The following is a 22719-nucleotide window of genomic DNA, read 5'->3' on the forward strand; positions in this document are numbered from 1 at the left end:
TTGAGAGTAAAATATTTGAGGGCAGGGCTTTGTCAGATCTCCTCGTACTCAAAAAGAATGTCTTTTTTTCTTTTCAGGGCACCTAGGTGGCTCAGTTGGTTAAGCGCCCAACTTCTACTCAGGTCATGATCTCGCGGTTCATGAGATCGAGCCCCACATTGGGCTCTGTGTTCACAGCTCAGGGCCTGGAGCCTGTTTCTGATTCTGTGTCTCCCTCTCTCTCTGTCCCTCCCCGCCTCGTGTTCTGTCTCTCTCAAAAATAAATAAATATTAAAATTTTTTTTTAAAAAAAGAATGTTTTTCTTTACTAATTGTTTGAAGTACTTTAACCCATTAATTTACTACATTCTCACAACAACCTTGGGAAGCACTATTATTAATCCTATTTAAAAATTGCTTTTAACGTTTATTCATCTCTGAGAGACAGAGCATGAGCGGGAAAGGGGCAGAGAGAGGGAGACACAGAATCTGAAGCAGCTTCCAGGCTCTGAGCTGTCAGTACAGAGCCCAACGCAGGGCTTGAACTCATGAGCCGTGAGATCATGACCTGAGCTGAAGCTGGACGCTCAACCGACTGAGTCACCTAGGCGCCCCTATTATTAACCCTATTTAAAACTGAGAAAACCAAGACTCAAGGATGATTGGTCAGAGGGGACTAGCGGAGACCAAGCAAGGGCTAGGATGTTACTCCTTGCGGTGATGTGACAAGGCTCGGAGAGGGGCAGCTACTTGGTCAAGGTCTTGTTCATAGATGGAGGCAAAGAGGGGCTGACTCCTGCTGGCCCTGTACCCTCACCATGCTTTGCAGGTGGATATGCTCCAGTGTAGAAACCACACGTGTGTAAAGTTCCAAGATACACGGTAGAGTCTTCTAACCAGACAAGAAAAGAGATACTGCCTTTTCACGCTGGCTCTAGGGGTCACACGCTTCACAGCTGGCATGATCTGCTCTGAACATTCCCACACATAACAACGTGCTGGCCTCCCACGAGAGTGACACGGAGCATCTCAGGATCACCAGACCGTGTGACAGAGGGCTCCCTCACTGGAGACTACCTGATGGCCGTGCTTCTATTTCCCCAGGTGCCCCACCCCACATCACACCTCCTGGTCTAATCTGGTTATTACTGGCAAACTCTCCAATCAACCGTCCAAACCACGTAGGACACACGGTAGCCTGTGTGAAAGCCACTTATGCTCAATTACAGACTTTTTTTTTTTTTTTTAAACATGCTCATTTTTAGTTCTGGGGTTTATCTGGAGAGAGAACTGAGATCAGAAAGCCAGAAAAGCACACAATGTGTGGGAGGTGAAATGCCATGGTCGTTTGCGAGGCCTGTCTGGAGCTGCTGGTTGTGATTTACTGAAAAGGAAATGAAATTCATGTCTGTCATCCATCTTGCTGAAATGTCACGCCGAGTACAACTCGAGTAGTAGGGAGGTCTGAAGGAGGTGCCTACAAATCACCTGCTAGACCTTTTTGGTCTCTGATTTAAGAGCCACGTGTATGCTGCAGACAAATAAAACTCTTGGTCCATGGGCCAACGGGGAATATGCCGGGGGCACAGAAATACATAACTCCAGGGAACCAACCCTTAATTTCTGCACAGGAACTAACTCCCTTCTCTGCCACAATGCCACGAATGGGGTCCAAGAGTTCCAAATCGGAAACACAGCACATATCACCAAAATGTCATATCAACGTCTGTTGCCATGCCTACCCATAGGAAACCTTTATCAAGGATTTGTTATGGGATGAGCATCCGGTGATGTATGGACTAGGTGAATCATTACATTGTACACCTGAAACTAATATCACACTGTATGTATGTTAACTGCAGTGGAATTAAAATGAAAAAAACAAACAAACAAACAAACAAAAAGATCTGTCATGACACCGAATGATGGATGGGAAGGGTAATCTAAGAAGGGCGCAGTAACCACATAAATGTTATCAGAACCTCGGTGAATAACTCTGTGTTCCTCTCTTTATTAGAGATTTGCCAGTCAGTGCGAAAACGCACCTCTAGCTGAACAACAACAACAACAACAACAAAAACCCATGCTACTCTGTCTCTAATAGGGAAACTGCTCAGTATTTACAACAGTAAGTCAGGCCTCTTTGGCACCTCAAAACTGTGGAGGTAATTTTAATTCTCACAGGGTCGGGTCTACAGTTACTTGAGCGGTTCACGGTTGACATCGAGAGCAGCAGACCAGAAAGGAAGGTATGAAATACAAATGGGTCATTCGTTGTCAACGTCTTGGTGGGCAAAGAGGCTGAAACTTGAGAAAACTGCCATCTGTTTTTCTTGTCTTTCCTTACACCCACAAATTGGTACTAGGCTCTTTCTGCTGAAAGCGTTAAGGGAAGCAGGAAACACCAACAACAGAAGACGGCTCAGACTGGTACACTAGGGGCACGTCGTGTAGGGTATCCTCAAAAGCCGGAGTCCTTCACGCTTCTGCGTGCAGAAGACAAACAAAACCAGTGGGCATGGGGCTACTTCACGTTCTTTGGATTTTCTTCTTTAAATTGGCCAGGCATTTAGTTAGTTCATCTTCTTATCTGGAGAGCATTTAGATAGCATTTGTACTTCCTCCCATTTATAGGTACCAGAAGGTCCATATACGAAACTCAAAATGCCCTATGGGTTCTTAAAATGCAGACTCAATGTTTGAACCTTGAAGGTGAATGTTCATTTCCGCCCCCTCCCTCCCCCCCCCCCCCCCCGCAAACGTGGCTTGGCCACTTCTTGCTGGAGCACAAATGCTTTGAAACAGATACCAGGCTCCCTCTAACCTCTGTTCCATGCCGAGAGGTGGGAAAGCTTAGCTACACGATGGCTAATAACAGACTCAGTGTCTGGATGGCCCCCGGAGCCTCTGGACAACTTATGCGCTGAGAAGAAGCCAGCCCCTTTTTGCATTTTCAGGAAGGCCAAGGGAGCAGAGAGGACGCCCTCCACCCCATGCTGCTCTGTGAACACTGGGCTTGGCCGTGACTCCGCGGGCCGGATGCCCCCAGGCCTGGCACACCGAATTTCCCGTCAACGGCCAAAGTGGAACAGCGCTGTGGCCCTGCCTCCCTCTTATCTGAAATGTGCAGAAATTTCAGAATTCGGCCATTTCATCCCTAAAATGCAAACAATCTCCCATTCTCTTCAAAGCGCTCACCTGCAAAATGTTCCTTTAGGTCATTTTCTATCTCTTTTACATAACTTTCCCTTTTGAAATCAAGGTTACTAAATCACTCTTCCCAGACTGATTTCTTTCACACCTAAAAAAAAGTATCAGCTTGGCTCCCAGAGCATTAGATGCTGCTGCTGGAGACTCTGCAGGATCTTCTGAAAATCGAACGAAATCTCTAACCCCAGACCCAAACTTAAACGCACACATGCACCCACCCACACACACACACACACACACACACACACACACACACACACACCGATCACCATTACCGCCCTCCCCTCCAGCAAGAAGCCCCTGGACATTCACCAGACGTGGCCTCACCTTTCTGGAGAAATACTGGGTAGACACGGCAAGGGCCTGGAAGCCGCACACGGCCCTCCGCAGCTCCGCCTGGACCAGGACCAGCTGCCTGGCCTGCTGCTGGCACCTGTCTTTCAGCCGCTGCACCAGCTGCCGCTCGGCTTCACGCACCTGCAGGTCCGGCTTGGGGGAAAAGCCATTTCGGGGAGCCGCTGTCCTCTGTTTGGGGTATCCTGCGGGGGAAAAACAGTCACTTGTGGAAGAACATCCACCCCCAGCGTGACAACAGCTCTTCGGTGCCGAAGGATTTCATTAAGGGCAAGTGGCCGATAGGGCACCGCTCACGGTTTGTCATTTCAGGCGCTGAAAGGAAAAAAAAAAACGGACGGGGACTTAAAACATTTGCTCCGTTTACGAGGTTCTCCGTGCAGAGTTTCATCTCAGGAAAAGAATGACAGACAACATTGCCAGATTCCTTCCAGCTCCCTGCATTTCTTCTAGGTTTGCTTAGAGAGACTGATGCAGGGTTTTTTCTTTTTTTTTTTTTTTTTTTCTTCAAGGGATTACTCTGTGAAAATGTCTCATGGGAAATAAATCAGTCAATCTAGGTTGAACTCAGAGTTATAAGCTGGCAACCTTCTAATTGGGCATCCAGGAGCAATGCCTACATGCCCCTTCTTTCCCTTACTGTGGTTGCTCTCTTTGGTGGCAGGGTCAATGACCTCTGCTCCAGGGTTTTCTGGCTTTAAATTCCTATGGCATCAATGTTCCCCAAAATACTCCCCCCCATGTGACCACTCATGCCACCTCCAGAGCTAAAAGGTCCGGTCCAAGCCACCAGAACCTCTCACCTTTTAACGCAAAGCCCTGCTTCTTCTATTTCTTCTTCTTCTTCTTCTTCTTTTTTTTTTTTTTACTTGACTGTACAACAGCCAGAATGATCTTTGTGACTACAAAACAGCTCTTGACCTGCATGGACCCCTCTCTGCGGTTATGCTCCACTGTGGGATAAAAAAAGTGCTCATTTGTTCCCCTGGCCCACAAACCCTCCGAGATCCCGCTCCTGGATCCAGGCAAACACTATGTGTGGGGAGACCACTGAAGAAGGAACCAGAAACTCCACCTGGAGCTGGGAACGGGGTGGGGGAGGCTTTCAGGACAATAACTATTAGGTTGACACTTCGGGGAGTAAAGGCAAGGCTCCAGGGAAGGGCTCAGAGACAGGCACTGCATCATGGTCTAGACCCAAGGGTAAGCGGGTGTCTTCCTCAGAACCCCCATGCTTCCTGGGTGAGCTGCAGACCAGCATAGCGGTGGCGGACAGTGGGCCTGGGTCCCCTGAGCACATTCTTCCCTCTGCTCGGGTAGAGAACGTGACACAGACCCTGAGCACACAATCGTGAATAAGCTTCAATATTTCAAAAGTTCTTTTGTCTCCCCCCTCCCCTCCAAAATATCAGGGAGTAACACACAAGACAAATCAGAAAACGGTCGTCTCCTCAGTCCCCACTACACTGAGACACAGCCGGTAACAGGCTTACTCTACTGAACACCCAAGTGGCCTCATCTTTTAAGGGGAAAAGACGGTTAACTGATCTAAATGCTTCTGATTGTTGATGTAACGGTAACCACGCTAATTTTAATGAAATCTTCCCCTTAAGAAATCATCTGAGATCACAATGCAACCTCACATATATCTTAGACTATTATGGCTTAATGGAGTAGTAGAACGTGAAATTAATGCTCCCTTAAAACTGTCTTTATGACAGTGCTGTACAGAATAATCCAGGAAAGTCACTTGCTTGTTGTAGGCACATCAATCTTAATATGTGCTTAATCCTAACATTCTCAGTACTGATAACAAAAGAAAAAGAATTACTAACAACACGTGGGAGGTTTTACTGCTGCCTGAATTAAACTCTAAGACACAGCCTAAGACCCCGGGTGGATTTTTTTCATGATGACTGTTTACCATTTTATTGGTGTGGCCGGTGATTTTATTGAAAAAAATTGTTTTCGTGTTTATTTATTTTTGAGAGACAGATAGACAGAGAGTGAGCAGGGGAGGGGCAGAGGGAGAGGGAGACACAGAATCCGAAGCAGGCTCCAGACTCTGAGCTGTCAGCACAGAGCCGGATGCGGGGCTCAAACTCACGAACTGTGAGATCACGACCTGAGTCGAAGTCGGACTCTCAGCTGACTGAGCCACCCAGGCGCCCCACGTGTGGCTGGTTGATTTTATAAAACACTCCAGTGTTTCATGGGACCACCAAACTGATGTTCTGAGCCCAGACAGAGGTTCCCCTAAGAACATCAGCACCTGGGATCAACACACAAGTGTGAAACCTGCGGCTTTCAGACGCCCAACTACCTTATGGAACCAATCTTCCTTTGGGATTCTTGGTCAGCTGTCCATCTGGCACCCAACAAAAACCAGTATCGTTTTTTGGGCTGTAGTTTCTATTAAGTATGTTGATAGTTAGCTCCCTGAAGTATTGTTCTGTCGCTTACTTTCCCATCCACCCATGTGTCACACCGTCCCCAGGACCGTGCGTGAGGACAGCCGCACGGGCTCATCTACCATCTTGGAGACGGAGAGCTTATGTCGAAATGAAATGACTGCACACATCCAGCATCACCTGTCTCGCACAAAACAAAAAAAAAAACAAAAAACAAAAAAAACAACTGAGGGTTTTGTTTGCTTCTACTATCTTCTTCTAAAAGCCAGCACGTAATGGAGCTAAAATACCAATCGGCTTAGGAAGTAAGGGGGTAAGGGAGCATGAGGGAAAACTTCCGGAAGGCAGCGATCACGTGTTGCTCATGGAGAACACGCTTGGCACTGACAGGAGGTGTGCTGAGGTGCCTCACTTCTGACCTCTTACACCCGTGTTTGTTCGGAGGGGCCGGAGAAATGCTTTAAATGGGGGAGGGGGGGGCATGCCATTGTCCCCTGAGGACACCTCCAGGTGCTGGAAGGTTTTGTTATCACGTCCTTCCCTACTCCTTGCGGTATTTATATATAGCTTCTACGGTGGTCGGAGCTTCTAAGCAGGCAGATATGCCACTGGCCTCTCTCCGCAGTCAGGCGGAGCCTCTTAGGTGTGTTCGGCCTCTTTCCCCCCAAAATCTGTCTCCTACCATAGCCTTCCGATTTCCACTCCATTGAACTAGGAAGCTGATTAATGAATAAAGACTTTCAAATGAGGCTTATTGATGGTTTTGGAGTCTTTAAATGAAGTGGAAAAGAGAGTAGCAATAACCAGTCTTTCAAGGAGTGCCCCTTACACACCTCCCAACTGTTAGTGAGCCTTATCCCCAAGGCCACTCTTCCATACGAAGTCTGTGAACAGAAATACCTAGACCAGTGTCTTGCCGCGACCTACAGACAGAGATGATTTCACATGTACACTTCGTGTCGTATGTTTTGTGGGGATCCAAAATGTCTGACAGCTTTTACTGAGCACCTACTCTGTGAGGGACATAGGCAAAGTCCAGTGGGGAGGGCAAAGGAATGAGGCCCCGTCTGTGACGTGAGGCAATCCATTGTCCAGGGGCCCAGCCTGGATTTCAAGCTTCTGACTCCTTGTCCGGGCCTCCTACCACTTCAGCAAGCCGCTGGCCCACTCCACAGCATCTCTGACAGATCTCACAGGTTTGGGGCACATTCTAAATCCAGAACACTGTCCCATTATCGTAATCTTGCCCCAATCACAATTTCTTTTCAGCCACCTAAGGGCCGGACAGAATCTGTGATCATCCCAGTGACATCTGGCAGCTCAGGGGAAAAAGCCAGTAACCTTCTATTCTCACAAAGGTGAATGCAAGCCGCTTGCGTGCAAAGGCAGAGCACTGGGGAGAATGCAGCCCTTAAAAATGGAAAGAGAATATTAAAAATTCATCCGCAGCCATCCGCTCACTATCTAGAGGATTCTAATGGATGGAAAAGCTTGGTTTAATTTTAAAGCTGGAAGCTTAACTGACGTGATAAACAGTACAGCACTGGAATCTGTGTATTTACAACATCAGAGAAGGCCCATGGCCTTAATCCCTGGAAATAAGAAGGACAGGACACAACTTAGATAGCCTTCTGACTTAGGGAAAAGCACTTCATGAGTTTGGCCAACGTCCTAGCAGAAAGGAAATCTGTTTCTTGCACACTGGCACCAGCAGGACCCCCTAGGTAGCACATCTGCCCAGTTCTTTGTGGTCTTGGATAGGCTCTATGTTCCTTAAGCAGATCTAAATTTATTCCAGAAAATTCTGCCACATAACACAGTGTTTTCCGACTTAGTCCTGGCACTTGGTGGCCTGAGGTTGGCTAAGGGCGGGGAAGGTGAAGAACAAATGACAGGAGGGTAGCAGGACATTTCCTTCGAGCCAGTCCTGAGCACGGGTGAGGGCAGGAATTACTAAAGTGGGTACCGACCTGCTATGCTCTAGAAAGGAGAGGTTTCCATCTCCCATTCCAAGGAAGGAGTGGATTCTTTTCTATATTGATGGATAAGTGAACAACAACAACAAAAATCCCCAGAAGTTATAATCAGGGTTTCTAAAGCCAACTATAAAAAGTTATTACTATAATCCCTTCTTCTAGACAAAACAAAGAGTGACATAAAAATATTCTCATCTTCAGGAAATTTCTTAGTATTTATAAGAGGTATAGGTAGCAAGGTAAACCTGAACTTCTTTCTCCAAGGGTGAAAAAATCATGGTTTAATAGTACTATAGCAATTGCTAAATTTTGATATTCAAAAATGTAACTACTTTCGGCCAAGATGGAGTGAGAAGGATCAGACTTACCTTCTGATCTAAAACAAACCCAAAAAACTCAGCCCAAATATATAAGACAATGGTTTTTAAGACATCAACATTGGGCAATGAAGTACGGGGATCCTGAGCCAGAAATCAAAGGAGGTGATCCCTATAATTGCCTCAGCCTATTTCCTGGAATGACCTTCCAGGCTGTGGCATGAGTCAGGGAACCCATGTGGGGCCTGGTGGTTACCCCAAGTTGAGAGAACGGAGCTGGGGGTTCAGGGAGCTGAGGGCTCAGAGGTCACAAGGCAGATTTAGCAGAGAGAACATCACTCCACAGAGAGAGCACTCTGGACACGCGCAGAGGGTCCCCTCGAGTCTTTGGCCAAGTTCTGATCATTGCATGCCTGGGAAGAGAGGGTCCAAGACCAGGGAAAGAATTCCCCAAATGACTGCAGGAAACGATTCCTCAGAGCTCACGGAGGCTCAGAATTTGTTCCTGTTCCCATCAGCCAGAATGGAAAACCTTGTAATTCAGGGGGCAATGGATAGTATACCCAAAAGGGTCTTGGCTGTAATACGGTAAAATTGGCTCTGGACTGATCACTAGTTGGGACCTGCATAACAAAGCCAACAACCAAGCCCCAAAATAACTAAACTCTTTGCAAGTAACATAGTTTTATTTAAGAACAAAGCTTAAGAATATTCATAGGAATTAAAAATCCACTACCCAACAAGGAAAAATTTACAATGTCTGGCATCTAAAAAAACTCTCAGGCACGGAAATAAGCAGGGACATAGAACCCATAAGGAGGAGAAACGCAATCAAGTGAGGCCCACAAGAAATGATGCAGATGATTAACAGTTATTTGTGACTGCATTCCATATGTTCAAGAAGCGAGTGGAACGACTGAATATGTCAAGTAGAAACAAAGCGATTTAGAAAAAAAAAAGGCCTAAATAAAAATTCTTGAGATTGGAAACTCAAATGTCTTAAGACAAAAAATACACAGAATGGGATTAAGAGTAGATTTAGATATGACATAAGGAAAGATTGTAACATGAATGTTCATAGCAGCATTATCACAGCAGCCCCAACACTGGATACAACCCAAATGTCCATCAATTGATGAATGTAAATTATCGAATGTGATATATCCATGTAATGGAATATTATTCAGCCAAAACTAAGAACAAAATACTGACTCACGCTTTAACATGAATGAGCCTCAAAAACACTTATGCAAAGTCAAAGAAGCCAATACAAAAGGTCACACACATGTTGTACGATTCCATTTATATGAAATGTCCAGAACAAGCAAACCCATAAAACAGAAAGTACACTGATGGCTGTCAGGGGCCCTACGAGCTGCAAGTGGTCCCCGACTCTAAACAGGAACCTCAGTCTTATAATTACAGTGAACTGGTTCTACTGACAACCTGAATGCATTTGAAAGTGGCTTTTTCCTCCAGAGCCTCCGGTCAAGAACTGAGCTCCGCTGACATATGATTTCAGCCTTGTGATACTTTGAACAGAGAACCCACGGAAGCCACACCTGGACATCTAACCTACAGAACTCTGACCAGTAGAACAAACAAATGGGTGCTATTTTTAAAAAAAAAAAAAAAAAAGAAAGAAAGAAAAAGGAAAGGAAAATTAGCAAACACACAGTAAGAGAAACTATCCAAAATGAAACACTCAGAAAAAAAAGAGTGAAAGAAACAAACAATGTTATCTGTTTGGACAGGAGCTGTGAATCAACTTAAGTGGCCTGATGTGTATACAGTTGTAGACCTTGAAGAGGAGGGGTCAGGCCTGAACATGTCTGAGGAAATGATAGGCAACCCACTTTCAAACTGTATGAAAACTGCATACCCACAGATCTAAGATTCACAGCAAACCTCAAGCGCAAAAACCACGAAGGGAAGGACACCAAGGTATAGCGTAATCGTGTTGCTCACAACCGGTGCTGAAGAGAACAGCTCTCAAACAGCCAGAGAAGACGCCTTATGTACAGAGAAACAAAGATAAGGAGAGCCGTGGAAACACATCTTTAAATACTTCAGAGGGGGGGAGATGCCAACTTGAATTCTGAACACAATAAAAGTATCCATGAAAAATGAAGGTACACAAACACAGAAAGATTCCACCACCAGAAAAGCTCTGCCACCAACAAGGTCAGAGAAAATCCTTTAGGTAGAAGAACAATGGGACCAGCTGGGAATCTGGGTCTGCAGAGAGAATGACAACTACAGGGATAAGTCTAAAAGACTTTTTTCTTATTTAAATCTCCTAGAAACAAAACAGCATCGATAGTCAACAGGAACAGTGCAGTGCTGGTTTAGGACACACGTGGAAGGAAAGTGTTGGAATACAAGAGCACACATGTCAGGAGAGGGACGTAAGTATACAGTTGGGAGATTCTTACGTAGTTGAGCCTTGAACAACGCAGGGGTGAGGGGTAACAGCCCCCTGTGCAGTTGAAAATCCACATATAACTTTTGACTCCCCCCCGCCCCAAACTTAACTACTGAGAGCCTACTGTTGACTGGAAGCCTTTCTGATGTCACAGTCAACTGATTAACACACAGTTCGTGTGCTGTATGTATCCAACATTGTAGTCTTACGATACAGTAAGCTAGAGAAAAGAAAATGTCATTAAGAAAATCATAAGGAAGAGGAAATATACTTATAATACTGTACTGTATCTACTGAAGAAAATTCGCGTGTAAGGGGACCTGCACAGTTCCAACCCATGTTGTTCAAGGATCAACTGCATTATATGTGAAGTGACATGACATTGCCTCAAGGCAGAATGTGAAAAGTTAAAGACAAAAACTAGGAACCCTAAAGCAACCACTAAAATAACCCAATAAGATACAGATCTCTAATACATCAATAAAGGGGACAAATGGAATAATAGAAAATTAATTAATACAAAAGAAGGCAGCAAAATAGGGAAAAAACAAAAAAACAATATGCGAGATGGCTAGGAAATAATAGGAAGATAGTGGATTTAATCCCAATCAAATCCATAACATTAAATGTACATCAAAGGCAAAGCTTCCAGATTAGAGAAAAATACAAGAGCCAATTACATGCTGCCTGTAAGAAACCCGCTTAAAAATAAAGAGACACACAGGTGACAAGGAGAAGTGTGCAAGGAGGTACAACCATGCTGAACTAATGGAAAGCTGGAGTGGGACAACTAACACTGAATAAAGTGGATTTCAGGGAAAAGCATATTGCCAGGAATAAACAGGGTCATTTCCTAATAATAAAGTGGGCAATTCATCAAAATGATAAATGGCCTGAAGGTTTATGTACCTAATAGCAGAGCTTCAAAATGCAGGAAGCAAATAATGATAGAACCGAAAGGAGAAATGGACAAGTCCACAATTATGCTCTGAGATTTCAACAGCCTTCTCTCAATTCCGAAGAGAACATGTAGACAGAAAATCAGTAAGGATATAGAATACTTGAATTATGCTATCAGCCAACTTGACCCATGACATCTGTAGAATGCTTCACACAGATACGGTGGACTAGACATTTTCTCAAGTGTGTATGAGTCATTTAGCGAGAAAGACCTTGTTGTGAGTCATAAAACACGTCTCAGTTCATTTAAAAGGATTCAGATAATCCAAAGTATATTCTCCAACCACGATGGGATTAAATTAGAAGTAAAATCAGAGAGATCTGGAAAGTCCCAGATATCTGCAAACACACTTCAAAATAATCATGCGTTAAGAAGAAGTCACAAAAGGAAATTTAAAAATAGTTTGAACCCAATGAAGATGAAACCCAGCACATCAAAATTTGTGCACTATAACTGAAGCAATGGATAAAGGGAAATTTATTGTACTAAACACATACATTAGAAAACAAAGAAAGATTTTATTTTTTATTTTTTATATTAAAATTTTTTAATGTTTATTTATTTTTGAGACAGAGAGCGTGAACAGGAGAGGGGCAGAAAGAGAGGGAGACAGAATCTGAAACAGGCTCCAGGCTCTGAGCTGGCAACTCAGAGCCCAACGCGGGGCTCGAACTCACGAACCGTGAGATCATGACCTGAGCCGAAGTCGGATGCCTAACTGACTGAGCCATCCAGGCACCCCTAAAAAGAAGAAAGATTTTAAACTAATGATATTAGCTAGTTAAACCCCACATAAACAGAGTAAAATAAATCATAAAGATCAGAGTAGAAATTTGTTGCCTGTTACTCTGCAAAAAAAAAAAGTGAAGCCACACCTCCCTCACACAGTGTACAAAAGTTAACTCAAATGGATCACAGGCTTAAATTTAAAGCCTAGAACTCTAACCCTTTCAGAAGAAAATGTAGGAGAAAATTTTCGTGGTCTAGGGTGATGCAAAGATTTTTTTAAGATAACACCAAAGCATAGTCCATAAAAGAAAAAAAATTGGACTTCGGGAAACTTAAGAATGTGTATTTTTCAAAAGCACTTCTGGGAGAACACAAAATAAGTCACAGATTGTGGGGGGAATGCATACATATACATATATATACATATAAAACCCTTCAAAATTCAGTAAGATGAAAAACCAATAAAAATTATAAATTTTTGAATATTTTACCAAAGAGTATGTACAGACGTCAAATAAACATAAAAAGATGCTCCACATCATAACATCATTCGTTATTAGGGAAATGCAAATTAAAACCACGTAAGATACGGGGTGCCTGGGTAACTCAGTCAGTTGAGTCTGACTCCCGATTTCGGCTCAGGTTATGATCTTGTGGTTCGTGAGATCAAGCCTTGCACTGGGCTCTGTGCTGACAGTGCAGACACTGCTTGGGATTCTCTCTCTCTCTCTCTCTCTCTCTCTCTCTCTCTGCCCCTCCCCACCTCTCAAAATAAATAAATAAACTTTAAATCTACACAAGATACCATTATACACCTATTACAGTGTCTATGATTTAAAAAAGTGACCATACCACCTATTGGCAAAAAAAAAAAAAAAAAAAAAAAAAAAAATGTGAAGGAACTGGGTCTCTCGCACACACTACCACTGGGAATATAAAACGGTACAACCACCTCGAAAAACAGTTTGGAAAGCCTTTTAACATTTTTAGAAGGTTAAACAAATAACTACCGTATGACTCAGGCATTCCACTCCTAGATACTTCCCAAGAAAATCAGAAGCAGATGTCCATACCAAGACTTGTACCAACATGCATAGCAGCTTTGTTTACAAGAGCCAAATCCTTGGAGGACAAGCCCAAAGATGCATGGATAGGTAATGGATCAACCGTGGTATCCACGCACTGGAACTTTACTCAAAGTAATCGAGCTGAGTAAAAGCAGCCAGAGAAAAGTAGAGTGCATACGACATGATTCCATTTATAGAAAGTTTTAGAAAATGCAAACTCATCTATATAGGGACAGAACGGGGACTGGGGTGGGGTGCAGAGGGGTTGGGGGGTTAGGATTCCCAAGGGGCACCGGGATGCTGGATATATTTGCTATCTGGATTGTGGTGATGGTCTCTCGTGCGTATACGTGTCAAAATGTATCAAAATGTTTGCTTTACAAATGTGTGTTTTCCTATTTATTAGTATTACAGTAACACCACAAATTTCCTTTTGTTTCATATTTATTTGGTATAAATATTTCCTTTCATGTTTAACCTTTTAGTATTCTTACATTTAGATGTGTGCTTTGTAAGCAGTCTAAAGCTAGATTTCACAGCACCTCACATGCACCTAATAAATGTTCTTTGTTCAATAGGTGCCTGTTTCACAGTCATTGCAGGCATTTAAATAAATTAATACATTTAAAGAGGTTAGGATAGTACCTGGTACCCCAGTTTACAGTAAGAACTCAAACAGTAACTCCTATGACTGCTACAATTTTTGTGCTTAAAGAAAATCTTGTGAGGTTACACTCCATTCTGTTCTACAAAGGGGTTAATGCCTACCGTACCAACTTCCATGATAAATGGTTTTCAACTCTCAAGTGATGTTACCTCGTTTCTTCATATCTGAAGGTAAATAAATGTCTTCCTCATTGACAAAATTGCAAGTATTCGATGGCTGTTGGTTTTCTATCTCTCTCTTTTTAGAAGCTATTATTATCTCTTGAGGTCAGATCTTCAAAGTCTGTGTCAATTATAAATTACTTCTACACAGAGAAGACTCTACCTCTTCAAAGCCCGATAACATTTCATTTTTTAACATAAAATGATGCCAACGGCCGGTTCATTTCGTCTAGAGTCAGAACACATCGGTGTATGCACGTCAAGCCCCGAAACAATCACGCGTATCACAGGGGCCGGCACTGCTCATCAACGACATTTGAACAACACGAATGACAAGTTCAAGCCTACTCCCTGAATGAACACCCTTAGCGCTTCTTAAGTACCTGGTGAATGAAGCTTGGTGGTTGCAGCCACTGTTCTCTTAGGGGACGAAACAGCAGGTTTATTAGCATCTTGATCTTTTTGTACTTCTTTCTTGGATCCTAAGCAGAGTTTAAAAGGAGAAAAAAACAAAAAGAGCAAGTTACAACTCAAACAGTAACGCCAGTCGTTTGTGGAAAGGGAGGTTTAACAAAACGCAAAGGGAACAAAATAACATTTCGGTGATTTGTCGCTATGGTCACCACCCCCTGTGCTTCGGGGATGACGCTCCTTTACAGCACAGGGAATTTAGTAGTGGTGGTCAGGGGAAGAAGCACACTGCTGTCTCTGATGGGATGAAAAACGCCCCTGTCTCTGGAGGTCACTGCACCCCAGTGACTCTGACAAACTATCTGGGAATTAAAGTTGTACTGCCCCTAGCGGCCACCTCGGTCTGCCCGCCTCTTCCTGCCAAAACAAATTTTCAGAAGACAGAGATGGAAGCTGCAGCTGAACACAACTGCTAATGACCTCAGCATCACCGAGACCCGAGCCACGGGGGACATGGTCTGCCTCTAATTAATTTCCATGCAGCTGGTCCACAGAGGTGACCCAGAGGGCCTTTTAGCTCTCGCGGCTGCAGCTGAGCCTTCCTGGAACCTGTTGTCAGAGCTGGCCCCAGCAGAATGGAATAGCCTGAGCGTGAGCAATAACTAAGAACAGCAGGTGCACGCTCCTCAAATTATGTCCAGGAGCACAGTGCAGTTCCCCTTGTGTGCTGGCCACAGACACTCACCTTCACCAGAAAGTCAAAGAACAATGGATGGCAGATTAGAGAAATAACACAGACATGGACATACCTAGACCTGCCTCCACTTTAGCAAGCTTGGGATAGCAAAAAAAAAAAAAAAAAAAAAAAAAAAAAAAAGAAAAAAAAAAGAAAAAAGAGAGAGAGAGAGAGAGAGACAGACAGACACACACACACACACACACACACACACACAGAGTGAGAGACACAGAGAGAGAGAGGACCCAAATAGATAAAATTACAAATGACAGAAGCAGAGGTCACAACCAACACCACAGAAATACAAACAGATATAAGAGAACACTATGAAAAATTATATGCCAACAAACTGGGCAATCTGGAAGAAATGGACAAATACCTAGAAACTACCATAACAGAAACAGGAAGAAATAGAACATTTGAACAGGCCCATAACCAGCAAAGAAATTGAATCAGTTATCAAAAACCTCCCAACAAAGAGTCTTGGGCCAGATAGCTTCCTGAGGGAATTTTCCCAGACATTTAAGGAAGAGTTAACACTTATTCTTTTCAAATTGTTCCAAAATATACGAATGGAAGGAAAGCTTCCAAACTCATCTATGAAGCCAGCATTACCTTGATTCCAAAACCAAAGACCCCACCTATAAAGGAGAATTACAGGCCATTATCTCTGATGTACCTGGATGCAAAAACTCTCAATAACACATTAGCAAATCAAATTCAACAGTACATTAAAAGAATTATTCACCATGATCAAGTGGGATTCATTCTGGGGCTGCAGGGCTCATTCAATATTCACAAATCAATCAACATGATACACATTAATACAAGAAAGGATAAGAACCATGATCCTCTCAATAGATGCAGAAAAAGCATTTGACAAAACATAGCATCCTTTTTAAATAAAGACCCTCAAAAAGTAGGGATAGGAGGAACATCCCTCAACATCATAAAGACCATATAAGTAAGAACCACAGCTAATATCATTCTCAATGAGGAAAAACTGAGAGCTTTCCCCCTGAGATCAGGAACATGACAGGGATCCACTCTCACCAGTTTTGCAACATGGTATTAGAAGTCCTAGCCTCAGCAATCAGACAAGAAGAAGAAATAAAAGGCATACAAATTGGCAAAGAAGGCAAACTTTCACTCTTCACAGATGACATGCTACTCTACATGGAAAAACCCAAAAGGTTCCACCAGAATACTGCTGGATGAATTCAGCAAAGTCACAAGATATAAAATCAATGTACAGAAATAGGTTGCATTTCTATATACCAATAATGAAGCAGTAGAAAGAGAAATTAAGGAATTGATCCCATTTATAAGTGCACCCAAACCATAAGATACCTAGGAATAAACCTAAACAAAGAGGTAAAAGATCCGTATGCTGAAAACTATAGAAAGCTTATGAAGGAAATTGAAGAAGACACAAAGAAGTGGAAAAACATTCCATGCTCATAGAACAAATATTGTTAAAATGTCAATACTATCCAAAGCAATCTACACATTCAATGCAGTCTCTATCAAAATAACACCAGCATTCTCCACAGAGCTAGCTAGCTAGCTAGCTAGCTAGCTAGCTAGCATTCTCCACTCTCCAAACAATTCTAAAATTTGTATGGAACATAAAAGGCCCCGAATTGCCAAAGCAATCCTGAAAAAGAAAATCAAAGTTGGAGGCATCACAATTCTGGACTTCAAGCTGTATTACAAAGCTGTAATCATCAAGATAGTATGGTACTGGCACAACAACAGACACACAGATCAATGGAACAGGATAGAGAACCCAGAAATGGACCCACAAATGTATGGTCAACTAATCTTTGACAAAGCAGGAAAGAACATCCAATGGAAAAAAGACAGTCTCTTTAGCAAATGGTGCTGGGAGGACTGGACAGCAACATGCAGATGAATGAAACTAGACCACTTTCTTTCTTACATCATACACAAAAATAAATTCAGAATGGATGAAAGACCTAAATGTGAGACAGGAAACCATCAAAATTCTAGAGGAGAACACGGGCAGCAACCTCTTTAACCTCGGCCATAGCAACTTCTTACTAGACATGTCTCCGAGGCAAGGGAAATGAAAGCAAAATGAAGTCCTGGGACCTCATCAAGACAAAAAGCTTCTACACAGTGAAGGAAACAATCAATAAAACTAAAAGACAACCAATGGAATAGGAGAAGATATTTGCAGATGACAAGTCAGTTAAAGGGTTAGTATCCAAAATCTGTAAAGAACTTATCAAACTCACCACCCCAAAACAAATAATCCAGTGAAGAAATGGGTAGAAGACATGAATAGGCACTTTTCCAAAGAAGACATCCAGATGGCCAACTGACACATGAAAAGAGACTCAACGTCATTCATCATCAGGGAAATACAAATCAAAACCACAATTAGATACTACCTCTCACCTGTCAGAACGGCTAAAATTAACAACTCAGGAAACAACAGATGTTGGCAAGGATGCGGAGAAAGAGGAACCCTTTTGCACCATTGGTGGGAATGCAAACTGGTGCAGCCACTCTGGAAAACAGTATGGAGGGTCCTCAAAATATTAAAAATAGAACTACCCTACAACTCAGCAATTGCACCACTAGGTATTTATCCAAAGGATACAAAAATGCTAATTCAAAGGGGCACAAGCACCCCAATCTTCTTAGCAGTGCTATCAACAGTAGCCAGATTATGGAAAGAGCCCAAATGTCCATTGACTGATGAATGGATAAAGATGTGATATGGTGTGTGTGTGTGTGTGTGTGTGTGTGTGTGTGTGTGTATGCCCACATGCGTATATGTGTGTGTGTGTACGCATACACACACATGTACACATGTGGGCACACACACACACACACACACACACACTGGACTATTACTCGGTGATCAAAAAGACTGAAATCTTGCCATTTGCAACAATATGGATGGAACTAGAGTGTATTGTGCTAAGCAAAATAAGTCAGTCAGAGAAAGACAAATATCATATGACTTCACTCATGTGGAACTTAAGAAATAAAACAGATGAACATAGAGGAAGGGAGGGAAAAACAAGATAAAAATGGAGAGGGAGGCAAACCATAAGAGACTCTTAAAGACAGAGAACAAACAAGGTTGCTGGAGGGGAGGTGTGTAGGATTGGCCAAATGGATGATGGGCATTAAGGAGGACACTTGTTGGGATGAGCACTGGGTGTTGTAAGTGATGAATCACTGGGTTCTACTCCTGAAACCATTACTACATTGTATGTTAACCAACTTGAATTTAAACAAATAAATTATTTACTCTTAAAAAAAAGAATAAAAGTGAGTTTTCCTATTGAAGGGGGGAAAAAAAGTAAATCTTGAGGATGGTTCCTTAGATACAGAGCATACGTCCAGTTTCTACTCCCCAAAGCCTACAGGCCACTCCTCTCCGGCAGGTAAATTGCTGATGGCCATTTGGTGGTTCTTCTTCCAGACCTCTTTCTAGGTATTTATAAATACTGTCTACCCAAATACAAATACAGATATTGGTTAGCTAAATGAATCCTATATTGCAATTTCATTTTACCTACCCACATTTTTAAATATCTTTCTCATATCAGTGTATTTATAGATCTTTTTTAAATGCCACATACTAATAGGCAAAAATGTACCATAATTCATTTACCCATCCTCCTGTTGATGAACATGTAGACAGTTTGCAAGTTTTAGCCATTAAAATAGCTAATGTGCTACAATACGCATTCTTCTACTTGTTTCTTTGCACACAGGTACCAGTGTCTTTATAGGAAAAAGGCATAGGAAGAGCTTTTGCTGGATTAAGAGACTGCTCGTTTGTTGTATTGCTAGACACAGACCAACCGTCTTCCACGAAGAGTCACTATTTACACTCCCAACCAACAGTGCATGAGGGCAACTCTCTCTACGTGCCCCACACCCTACTGATATCGGGGTCTCAGTCATCTTAATGTTCGCCAGACACGTAGCGTCTTTTCCGATTGGTCAGGTGCATTTCTTTGCTTGAAAATGACCTAATTAAATCCTTTGCCTATTTTTTCTTACTGATGTATTGAGAACTCTTCATTTATTCTGGATATTAATCCTTTCTTGGCCTGCCATATAAATTATATTTTCCCAGCCTTCCGCTTTTTAAAATTTATTTATAGTATATTTCATTGTACTATGATTTTTAATTTTAGCGTGTTCAAATATGCCAATTTTCCCCTTTACAATTTTAATTAATTTTTTTTTTCAATGTTTATTTATTTTTTTTTGGGACAGAGAGACAGAGCATGAACGGGGGAGGGGCAGAGAGAGAGGGAGACACAGAATGGGAAACAGGCTCCAGGCTCTGAGCCATCCGCCCAGAGCCCGACGCGGGGCTCGAACTCACGGACCGCGAGATCGTGACCTGGCTGAAGTCGGCCGCTTAACCGACTGCGCCACCCAGGCGCCCCTCCCCTTTACAGTTTTAAAAGCACTATGACAGATTATTCATATGTATGTGAGCATGCATGGGTACGTGTGTGTGTATATATATATGATGGTGGGGAGAGATCATTCCAGGAGTCTGGAGGGAGAGGCAGGTATTTGGATCCACCCTCCCCATCTTTCGTTCTCTCCTGGTCTGACTGGGCGCTCACTTTCCCTGCATGAGTGGACCTGCCTCACCGCCTCTCTGTCCTTACTCTTCAGTCTTCTGTTCTTCCACCCACAGACTTATCATCATCTCCTCTGCTTTACTGCTTTTGGAAAGACTCCTTTAGTCTCCTTGATGGAGCCCTTCTAAAAGCTGAATTCTCTCTTGTATTTCTCCCTGCTTTTTTTTTTTTCTTCTCACTGTCAATACGCTTCATGGCATTTAGTTAACATACCCCGCCCCATCTTTCACATCTCAGTAGGTGGCACCATCATTCACTCACTGGGCTCAGGCCCCAATAGTAGGCGGCCTCTTGATTTGTGTCTGCCCCCTGCGCCCATTTGGCCCATCAGCAAAGCTTGTGGGCTCTCCTCTGAGTCCATCCCAGGAGCACCCACTTTCCTTCCTTCTGCTGCCTCTGCAGAGCCCAAAGCCACCAATTCTTCCTCCCCTTCTACAGCTTCCGACCCGATCTGCGGCTCCCACTCCTGCTCCCCTACACCTTATTCTTCCACGGGAGCAGACGAATTCCTTCAAGTCTAAATCAGAACAAGTTATTCTCACTCTTGAAACCCTCCAGTCACCGCCCAAGATACTCACAGGGAACTATAGACCCCTTGTCACATCCCTGGGGCCCTACAGACCAGCACAAGCCCAGAGAAATATAATATGAGCTACTTGTGTCATTCAAAATTGCCTAGCGGCCACATTTAACAAGTCAAAGGTATAATGCAATTAATTGTAACAACATCTTTGATTTAATCCAACATATTCAGTTATCACTTCAACAGCTGGCCGCCATATTTGAGTTCTCAACAATGGCTCATGGGCCACTGGCCACCATACTGAGCAGCACAGCCCCAGATGATCTGTCCCCTGGCTACTTCACAGGCACACTATGACAGCTAACTTTATGTGTCAGCTTGACTGGGCCACGGGGTGCCCAAACATTTGGTCAAACATTATTCTGGGTGTTTCTAGATGAAATGAAATTTAAATTGGTAGACTTGAGTAAAGCAGACTGCCCTCCCCAGTGTGAGTAGGTCTCACAGAAGCTGCCAAAGGCCTGAGCAGAACAAAAGGCTGACTACAAAGGAACTAAGACGGAACTTCACGTTATATAATTTATATTATGCTATATATAACATAGAAGTTATATTATATACAACATATACATATTTTCTATATATTTGGTCTCTCTGTCTCTATAAAATGTATTACATGTCCAGCTATGTATATCCTATCGGTTCTGTTTCTCTGGAGAACCCTAATACACACGTGGCACCATTGTGCCCTCCATCCACACACTCCAGCCACGCTAGGCCGCCAGCTGTGCAGATGCTCAAGTAAGCCACACCTCCTCCCTTTCTGGGCTCTTTAGCTTGAGTTCCTCCTGCCCAGAACATGCTTCCCCAAGACCTTGAGCACGGTTCACTCATGCGTTCATTCAAGTCCGCACAACCGATAATCTTCAGAGAGGCCGTGCCTGACACGACAGGTGAAATAGCCTTCCTGCCACCTGCCACTCTCCCCTTCCCTGGCTTCATTCTTCTTCATAGCATTTATCATACTCAGAAATATATGATGTCCTTCTCTGTTTGTGTACGGGCCACCTTCCCCACTAGGTCATCAGCTTCAACCACAGGGCCACACTCATCCCTGGAAAGCATGGCCATTCAGTCAATGCTGCCTCCTCCCGCCTGGGGTCCCAAAAGTGCACCCACCACTTTACTCCATGGAAGCCAGGCCCACCCTTCAGAGTATCCAACGTGTGGCTCATCCATTCTTCTCATCCCTCCTCCCGCTCTGATTTTAGGCATCAACAAATATGGAAGGTACTGAGACTCATGGGAGCTGAGACATGTTAGAGGCCCAAAGCCTGCATTAAACACGATGCTTTAAAAGAAAACGAAACATGAATATTTATTTCGCGTTTCCACATTTTCCCTTCAGCCTTCATGGAGTGCAATTCGGCAGCTTCTATCAAAAACTTAAATATTGATGTACTTGACCTAGCAATGCTGTCTCTACAGATCTCTCTTTGGAAGGCCCCCACAAGTATGAAAGGCTTAGGTACAAAGAGACTTTGTCCATTATTCACAATAATAAATGAGAGTAAATAATCAAAATGCACCCTGCAGAGTGGTTAAATAAATTATATCTATTCTATGTAGTTTTCTGTAGCCATTAAAAAGACTGAAGTAGCTCTCTATTGTACTGGCACAGAAGATGTCCATGATAAATAAAAAAGCTAGTTGTTGAACACTGTGCATTGTATTATCCCATTAAAAAAATTCTTTTTTTAACTTTTACTCAGTTTTGAGAGACCGAGACAGAGCGTGAATGGGGGAGGGGCAGAGAGAGAGGTAGACGCAGAATCCAAAGCAGGCTCCAGGCTCCGAGCTGTCAGCACAGAGCCCGATGCAGGGCTCGAACTCATGAACTGTGAGATCATGATCTGAGCCGAAGTCAGACGCTTAACCCATGAGCCACCCAGGTGCCCCAAATATTATCCCATTTTTTATAACACAAAATGCTATCTGTACTATAGTTTTTAACTATGTAAGCAGATTTGAAAGACACCAAGTTGTTCATAATGGTTACTTCCGAGCAGTGGGATTGGAAGAGATTTTACTTTTTATTTTACTATGCTTCTGCATTACTTTCATTTTTCCATGATGATCACTT

At 43.2% G+C, this 22719-nt stretch overlaps 1 protein-coding gene across 2 annotated transcripts in view; it reads right to left on the reverse strand.

Moving 5' to 3' along the window:
• Positions 1-22719, reverse strand: part of MTUS2 (microtubule associated scaffold protein 2) — a 575343-nt gene that overhangs the window by 132566 nt on the left and 420058 nt on the right. For both annotated transcript variants that reach the window (XM_086714439.1, XM_086714450.1), the window contains exons 6-7: positions 14641-14739; positions 3517-3728 (exon numbers count right to left, since the gene is read on the reverse strand). In XM_086714439.1, the coding sequence (XP_086570565.1) occupies positions 3517-3728; positions 14641-14739 (311 nt within the window). The remainder of the gene's footprint in view (positions 1-3516; positions 3729-14640; positions 14740-22719) is intronic.

This window comes from Puma concolor, chromosome A1 (assembly GCF_028749965.1).
Source record: "Puma concolor isolate L17-30 chromosome A1, mPumCon1.1.hap2, whole genome shotgun sequence".
NCBI lineage: Eukaryota > Metazoa > Chordata > Mammalia > Carnivora > Felidae > Puma > Puma concolor.